Source organism: Micropterus dolomieu, linkage group LG08 (assembly GCF_021292245.1).
Source record: "Micropterus dolomieu isolate WLL.071019.BEF.003 ecotype Adirondacks linkage group LG08, ASM2129224v1, whole genome shotgun sequence".
In the NCBI taxonomy this organism is placed as follows: domain Eukaryota; kingdom Metazoa; phylum Chordata; class Actinopteri; order Centrarchiformes; family Centrarchidae; genus Micropterus; species Micropterus dolomieu.
This window is the reverse complement of record NC_060157.1, coordinates 22,615,976-22,624,525: the sequence shown is the minus strand read 5'-3', so window position 1 is coordinate 22,624,525 and position 8,550 is coordinate 22,615,976. Positions and strand designations below refer to the sequence as shown.

The following is an 8,550-nucleotide window of genomic DNA, read 5'->3' as shown; positions in this document are numbered from 1 at the left end:
CCTGGTTCCCCGAGAAGGGGAACGAGAGACTGCGTCGGCCCGCCGCACCTCTCTCCCCGCCTGAAGCGCCTGCTTCATAGTTTAAGCTAATGATGAGTGTGTACAGGTGTGCTTTATACTCCTCCGGTTATTCCGTCACACCCTACCGTTCTAGCAACAAGCCAATAGGATTGGAGTGATTTCATTCACGTTCAGACCTGCTTCGCCTAGAGGCGTTCCCATAGTGTCGTAACCGACGCAGTCTCTCGTTCCCCTTCTCGGGGAACCAGGGTTACATACGTAACCCGAGACGTTCTCTACGTAATACCTCACACTGGCTGGAGCCACCTAGTGTTTGTGTTGCATGTAACACACATGAAATAGATTTTCAGTCAGAGTCATGAATGTTAATGCTGTTGTCAAGTAAGAATAAAGTCTAATTTTGTCTGCTTGTGTCAGCTGTCTTTTCTTTCAACGTTCAACACAGAGGTCAAAGGTCACTGGGGCCTAAAAAATCTTTGAAATACCCAGAATGAGTAGCACCGCTGTAGTTTCATGCATGCATAGAAACATTTATTTACAGAACAATGTAGCTCATAAGCGGATGGAGCTTCATCACTCCACTTCATCCTCCACCTCATCGGAGGATTGCAGGGAGTGTCGAGGGGCAGCATACTCGGCTATGTTGGGAAGTCCATACACCACGCAACAGCTCAGGGCGCTACGGGAGATCTCCATGTCACAGACATCAGACCATTCACCAGTTTCAACATCAAAGCACTCAATGTCAAAGGTAGTGGTGAAGCCGTTGAAGCCCCCGACCACAAAGAGGCGGTCATCGATCACTGCAATGCCAAAGTTACTGCGGGGGCTCAGCATGGAGGGCACAGCATGCCAGGTGTCAGTGTGGGGGTTATAGGCCTCAGCCGTGCGCAGACGGCTAGTTCCATTGAAACCGCCAACCTATAAGAGAAGAGGTGAAATATGAAGTCAGGACTGCTTCTACTATTTTTCTATATTTTTGGTCTTATTTCATAGTCAGCCCCCTTGTAAGGAAGGGCACCTGGCCTCAATACGTGCCTTAAATAAAGTTATGTAGGATTAAGGGTGAAAAGTAGCAGTAGACAGCTGACACAACTGTTTTTTTTCTAGAAGTTTGTTTTCAAATTTGACAACTTTCCAGCCAAAATATTACATGTTTTTTTTATTTTGCACAACATTTTATTCAAGGCCGTGTGGGGTCTACTTCTTGAAGACAATAAGACACTGAAACTGTCCATTGAAACCCAGACAAAAATAAGGCAATTTCCCAAAGCACAAACTGACAAATTTGTCAAATTTGAACCGACCAATGCTCCAAACCCCCCAAAACATTCAGTTTACTATCATGGGAAACAAAAGAAGCAGCAAATCATCACACATGAGAAGCTGGAACAAGTGTGATTTTCTGCTTGAAAAGCAGATGAAAAGATAGAATATGTAACTTTTCTGCATTAAAATGTATATGTTATATATTTTCTTGAGGTGTGTACTTACAATATCCCAAATGTTTCCAACAAATTTCAAACCCAGTTTGTTTTTTAATCAAGGTAACAGTGCGTTTCCTTTGGTTGCCTGACAATGGTGTCATGTCCCCTTTCGCATGCGTTAGGATTGTAGTTGTCTTCCAGAAGCTGATATAAATTGACTCTTTTCCGGTGTAAGCCTTATTTTATGATGGAATCTTACGTCTGAGAAACAAACTGAGCAAATACTAGCAGCAATCTCAGTCTCCTGTGTCCGCTGAGCAGTGTCAGAGAAATGCTGATTTTTTACGTGAAACTCCCCTATTCAGTGTTTCCATTTGATTCCATTTGTTTTGGAGAGGAGGAGACCTAGAAGATAATTCAGCCCCCGGTAAAAAAAAAAACTATCCATCTGTATCTCAAATTTTCAGAGAAACAACAGTGAAGAAATCCTAACCGGGAGAAGCTGACTACAGTGAACATTGCCCATGATCCCCTACTTCCTAATGTCAACAATCTCTTTTGGTATTGTTTTCAATTGAGAGACCTCTAGCAGCAAAAATTATATGATATTTTGCGATTAAAAGATAACTCGAAAATTTTTTATATCAAGTACTGTAATCAGTTTCAGCTCTAACTAATTACATCAGTACATTATTGCCTTCAATGTAAAAGGTTTTAGGGATGAACCTCATATTGAAACGTTTAATGCTGACTTGACTTGTAATGAAGTCAATCTGAAACCTCTGCAAAAACATATTTTCATGACTCTGTGTCTTGTTACGGTGTTATGTGAGTACCAGCAGTGTTCAATGTGCTTACTGCAAAGACGTGGTCTCCATAGGCGATGACCCCAATTCCACTGCGCCTGCTGCCCATGGAGGCTTTCAGGGTCCACTGGTTGGTCTCTGCGTTGTAACATTCAACCGATGACAGGCAGTCTGTCCCATTGAAGCCACCACAAATGTACACCTGGAAAGAATTAAAGAGGTAATAAGTAATCTTTGGAAGACTACATTAACATAGTATTTGGAACAAAATGGATTTTCTAAATCTATTTAAATAATCTAGTGAGGTTGGTTCAATTTAACTTCATGTTTTTCTATTGTCATCAATAGTAGAAATGTGCAACTTCTGTGCTCTCCCTGCCCAAACACAGAGCTATCTTACTTATTGTGGGCTGCTCTGTAGCTCCACCCACCTTGCCATGGAAGACTGTGCAACTGGCGTCACTCCTCTGCTCGTGCATGGGCGCAATTAAAGTCCACTGGTTGGTACTGGGCTGATAGCGCTCTGCAGTTTGGAGTCGATGATGTCCATCATAACCTCCCATGGCGTATATGAACCCGTCCATCACAGTTATGCTGACATAACAGCGGCTCGAATGCATTGGTGCCACCTCCTGCCAGGTGTGTGTGCCCAGGTCAAACCTGTGCACAGTGCTGAACTGTTCAACGCTGTCAAAGCCACCGACACAGTAAAGTGATCCATTGAGGAAAGCAGCACCATGGTAGGCCCGGGGAGTCTCCTCACTTTTGGTTACACTGACCCAGCGGTCAGCACGGACATCGTACGCCTCGATGCAATTGATGGGACTGCCGCCACTCCAGCCTCCCACAGCTAAAAGGATGGCAGGGGGCAGTCGTGGGCGGGCCAAAGAATTACAAATAATAGAGTCAGAGAACCTTCTTGTTCGGAGGTCAAGCATGTCCTCCAAGGTCTTGACAAGAATTGGTCGACACTCTTCACTTGCCTTCACCAGTTCGTTTTCTGTTACACTGTCTATGATGTATTCTGGATTCATCAAAGCCAGCCTGACCTACACCGAGACACAAGGACAGACGTTGATTTTACAGATAAATACTTTTAGCACTTCAGCCTTTAGGTAACAAAAAGATTATAGAACAGAAATGTCAAACGTACATTTAAGTGTGGCAAGTTCATAGTTTGTCCACTAGAGAGCACTGACAACTTTATTTTTTGACTCAAATTTGCTGCTCAGTAATTCTTTCTGTCACAATTTTTGAATTTTAAAAATTGCTAATTTAAAGGATACTTATCGAAAATATTTGTTTATGTTATGTGTTGGCCACACAATATATAATTATTGTCAAATAGTCAAATATCCATGCTGGCCTAAAAATTCTGAAAAGATTTGTTAGGGACATACTTTGGAAATACATTTTATTCTAACATTTTTTACATTGTTTACCTGGAGGCTGTTTACACACATATTTACAGTAATTCATGAATTTAACAAAAAAAAGATATTTACATGTTTAAGGAACTTAACAACATTTCTCAAACGTTGATTCATAAATTCATAAAAATCCATTGAAAAATCTCTTCATATGAATTAACTCATTAAGTATTTGTAAAGAAAAGAACACCATTTATTGCCTAATCTAGAACACAGCTCAGTGTTTCCTGGTCTTAGTTTTGATTTTGTCTTGACCACTTCACATCTGTCTTGACTAATCACCTGTTCTTGGAAGTGTTGGAGACATACTAGGGGGGTTTTGACCATGGCCCTGATCATGCTGTTTGAATTCATGACAACACCATTAGCAAGACATAAAAAATGAAAATCAAAAGTCTATCTAGTGGCGGCTGAGTAGTTGTCCCTCACTTACTTTAGGCAAAAGCAGAGAGATGTGTTCTCTGCGTTCCTCAGGTGCGTAGGCAATCCAGCGAAGGACGGCCTCAAACACCATCTTCTCATTTTTCACAATAAGTTGGTCATTCTCAATGATTTTAGCAAGTTCCTCCACAGAGAGCAGCAGGAACTCTTCTGAGGTGGCAGCTACCTCCTCAAAGTGATTCAGCATGTAGACGTAGGCCTTGTGCTTCAGTTCAGGGTTGTAGTAGATGTCTGTGAACCACCAGATGCCAATGCAGTTCTGTGGGGCCAGCTGCTCCTCAAGGAAGTCACTGCAGGCTTGTATGATGCCCTTTACATTGAACCGGTCCGCTGCTATAAAAAGGTCTTGTACATTTTCTTGTGTCACAGGAACAAAGCCACTGTAGGCAAATTCAATGATGAGCTTCATCATGTCAAGTGACACATTGGGAATGTCAAAGATCCGACTGTCTGGGGTTGACCAGTGGGTAAAGAGGGCTCTGTGGGCCAGGAAGAAGAAGAAAAAAGCACTTTAAAATAAAGTGGTCCACATTTTCTCCTCATACTTATACTTCATAAATGAATAAAATAAATATAAAGCCCACATTTCACTTTTCAGAACAGATGTGACCAAAACAACAAGTGCAAGTGTATTAAAGCTCCATCCAGCCTCTGCGCAGATTGACCTTTTTTAAATCAACTTCAGTTCCCAGAAAAGATGATGTTAGTAATCAGTGTATAAATGTCACATCAAATCACATCATCGTCATATTATAGTAAACTAATTAAAAGTTTGCACATACAAACATTAAAATACCATAATCTGAAAGAAAAATTTGCTTTAAACTACAATTATTTTGAATGTGTGCAGATGGTGATCTTCACCTTTAAAAAAACATTAGCATTCTTCTAAAATGTACCCAATATCCTCTTGGTTCACACAACCTTGTTTCACCAACTTGTTCAATCATTGTCATTTGTTAACAGCGGGCTGTGTTGCAGTTCATGAACTCTTATTCAGTAACGCTCATTTTCTTCTTATTCGAAGAGAGTAAATTCAGCAGCATCCCCCTGTGAACACCCAATGACCAGCTCACCTGAAGTACGAGCTGTAGTTACAGAGGATGACCTTATGCGCATGAAATTCGACGTCGTCTACTCTGATCACAGCGTCACAGAGCTGTTGTTCCAGACGGAGCTCATCATACACTGAGCTATTCTTACTCATCTTTGCTCTTCAATATGAGAACTTGTCTTCTTTATGTCTTGTGTGCAGGTTTCTCTCCTGACTATTAACTAGGGTCTATAGTTGTGTGTGATCCATGAGAAGACTCTAGAACGGATCATAATGACATCACAAAATCTACTCACAATCAGGGGCCACCATTCTAATGAAATGTTCTCTAGGAAGAAAAGTTCCAATCCCTTGTTATGAATATTGTACATTAATAATGTACATTAATATGGGTAGATCAAGGTGCTAATTCACAAATATACAATGCTGATTCTTGAAAAGTATAAAAACACAAAATGATTATAAGTTTGCCGGAAGCTACTTCATAGGAATGCGTGGATAACTTACAGAAATCATAGGATGTAAATTAGCCATGCAGCACACCTTTGTATAGAGATTGTGTTGGATTTCAAACCTTTTTATTCAACCACTTCTATCCTTCATCCTCTGGTTGATCCATGATTGTGTTGGTCCCAAATTATACACATTTTCCGAGAACGTAAAACCCAGCTAGAGTTTAATGTGTATGAAGTGATGGACAGGATATGTGGAATTTATTTACAACTATAAATATAATAATAATAATAAGCTTTATTTATATAGCACTTATCAAACAAATTACAAAGTGCTTCACAACAAATCACACATAAAATACAAAAACAAATAACCATGTGGGTAAAAGATACAGGAGGATAAAATACAGAATATAAGAACAAGGATCACAATAAAGTAAAGGAGGAAAGGAAGATAAGACAAGCAAACAAAGTGATAAGAACGGTAGGGCAGGAATAGTAAAAGTTCAGATAAAATCTGGATATGCTTTCCAGTAAAAGCCTAATTTCCTCAGGCAAGTCGTTCCAGAGCCTGGGGGCCCTGACAGCAAATGCTCGGTCACCTTTTGTTCTTAGTCTGGCTCCAGGAACAGACAAGAGGCCCTTGCCAGAAGATCTTAGACCACGGGAGGGCTCATAAGGAGTTAAAATATCTAAAATATAATCAGGAGCCAAGCCATGAATAGCCTTAAAAGTAATGAGTAAAATCTTAAAATCAATCCCAAAACAAACAGGGAGCCAGTGCAATGATGCTAAAACAGGGGTGATATGATCATATTTTCTTGTCCTAGTTAGGAGCCGAGCAGCTGAGTTCTCTACAGTCTGTAATCTATTTAGGATTTTTAGGGCAATTTAGGGCAAGTGAATTATTGCTGTTGCAATAATCAATGCGTGAGGAGATAAAAGCATGTATAACAGTTTCTGCATCTGTAACATTTAAAATAGGCCTTATTTTTGTGATATTTCTAAGGTGGTAAAAGCTGGACCGGACCAGTTTAGAAACATAATGCTCAAAGCATAACTTACTATCGAATAGCACGCCAAGATTTCTTGCAACAGGCTTCACGTGTTGTAGCAGGTAGCCAGAAGAGAGCAGAATTTGATTGCAGAGATGTTGGGGACCTATAACCAGGATTTCTGTTTTATTGGAGTTAAGTTGTAGGAAATTATTTGACATCCAATGTTTTATGTCGGTAAGGCAGTCCTGTAATGAACTCAGCATACTAAGGTCGGTGGCTGTACAGGTAGGTATAACTGTGTATCATCCGCATAACAGTGGAAGGAGATACCATGCCTGCGTATGACATCACCCAGAGGGAGCATATATAGATGTGGTAAGATAGGTGACTGGTGCACATGCATGGTCATATGACCTTGTCATGTGACCTGCAGCTAATCAGGAAGTGATAAAAGGTTTGCTAGTCTCAGTGGAGAGTCCTTTGCTTTCCACTGAGCACACCTTGCAGGGTGACAGCCAGACATGAGTGTCCCGTCCTCCATGGAGGGAACTGGAGAAGATTGATGATAATGCCTGTCAGCATTGCAAGCTGTATGTTGTAGCATTGAATGGTTTCAGCTAATGCTAGTTTGTTTTCACTTATGTTACCGCCTGTCTGTGTGTTACTGATGCTTGCTATGCTAATAGCATTTTCTTAACCTGTGGTTTGTTCTGTTTAGTAAAGATTATTTGTATGTTTCAGTCTACAGGTGATGTGGTTACAAATCAGCGGCTGTGGATGTAGGGATCCGGAGTTACTGGTAAACGATATACATGTGCCTATCTGTGTATCTTAATGAGCCCGGATATTTGTTTTTTATTTTTAGCACCGGGATCCCCCCCCACCTGCTGCATTTCTGCAGACTTTATGTAACCTTGCAAAGTAGGCTTATATTTTATTCCTTAAATTATCTGCAAGGCACTGTAATTTCGGAACTTGCAACTTTTATGTTTTAAAGGCGGACCAGACCAACCACTGTCTTCTGTTAAATGGTTTTCCAGTAACTTTTAAGATGTCTGTTGCTCGCTCTAGTGTCCCATAGTGACTGGAATAGATGTCCTGTATTGGGTGTCTACTCGGTGTCATATTTGGGATGGTGGTTTAAATACAGGTTGCTCTCCTCTCTGTATATCCTCAGCTTGACTTTGTACAAGGCTGGGTCCATATCAGCACACTGCCTCCCTTTCCGTGGTGAGACTGCACTGGGTGACATTCTGTAGTGGTGTGTATACTCAATTTCGACATTGCATGCTATTTTGTAGTGAATAACTTAGATGGTAAGTGTGTAGTGAATAGTTTAGATGTTGAGTGTATAGTGCATGTACTTCTTGGTGTTGGGTCTGCTGTCTCCCTCTTCTGCCTACCACAGTCGCTGATTGGGGTGGTGTGTACGAGCCGACTTGACCTTCCTACCTTGAGGAGAGTAACACTATCTTTTTTTTTTTTTTTTTCAACAAATTTATTACCAGGCTAATTTTATTTATGCTGATGGTATTTTAACTGGGATTTTAACAATATACTTGTAATAAAATTTACTTTTTGTACAACACATACCTCTTTGTAATTCTTCCTGATCGGGGTAAATCAGAGTTCACGACACACAACCATATATATATATATGGCCCTGCCCTTATCAGGAGGTGGCATTGTCAAGCCCAACAAAAGGTATTCATTCTTCTTTATTCGGCACCACATATAGGAAATAAAATGGGTCCAAGGATTGACCCCTGAGGCACACCATAGTTGGTGGTAGGGAAAGATTTAAAATTTGGAGACAACTTCCTATTGGATAAGTGAGGCAAACCAGTTCAGTGCAGTACCAGATACCCCCATCCAGTGCCTCCATCTGTTTAACAGGATGCCATGATCAATGGTGTCACAG

General features: G+C 40.8%; 1 protein-coding gene across 1 annotated transcript; it reads right to left on the bottom strand.

The window, feature by feature from the left end:
• Positions 1 to 525: 525 nt before the first annotated feature.
• On the bottom strand, positions 526 to 5,422 carry LOC123974529 (kelch-like protein 10). The gene is made up of 5 exons (XM_046055323.1): positions 5,202 to 5,422; positions 4,118 to 4,604; positions 2,686 to 3,303; positions 2,307 to 2,456; positions 526 to 942 (listed from the first exon to the last, which is right to left on the bottom strand). Exons 1-5 carry the CDS (start codon positions 5,330 to 5,332, stop codon positions 595 to 597), a joined length of 1,734 nt encoding a protein of 577 aa, XP_045911279.1. The 5' UTR covers positions 5,333 to 5,422; the 3' UTR covers positions 526 to 594.
• Positions 5,423 to 8,550: the final 3,128 nt, after the last annotated feature.

Coding starts and splice junctions, on each gene's coding strand:
- LOC123974529 (XM_046055323.1), bottom strand. CDS start 5,332: ATGAGTAAGAATAGCTCAGTGTATGATGAGCTCCGTCTGGAACAACAG. Junction 4,605..5,201: donor AACTACAGCTCGTACTTCAG/GTGAGCTGGTCA, acceptor CCTGGCCCACAG/AGCCCTCTTTACCCACTGGT. Junction 2,457..2,685: donor GCACAGTCTTCCATGGCAAG/GTGGGTGGAGCT, acceptor AATTCTTTCCAG/GTGTACATTTGTGGTGGCTT.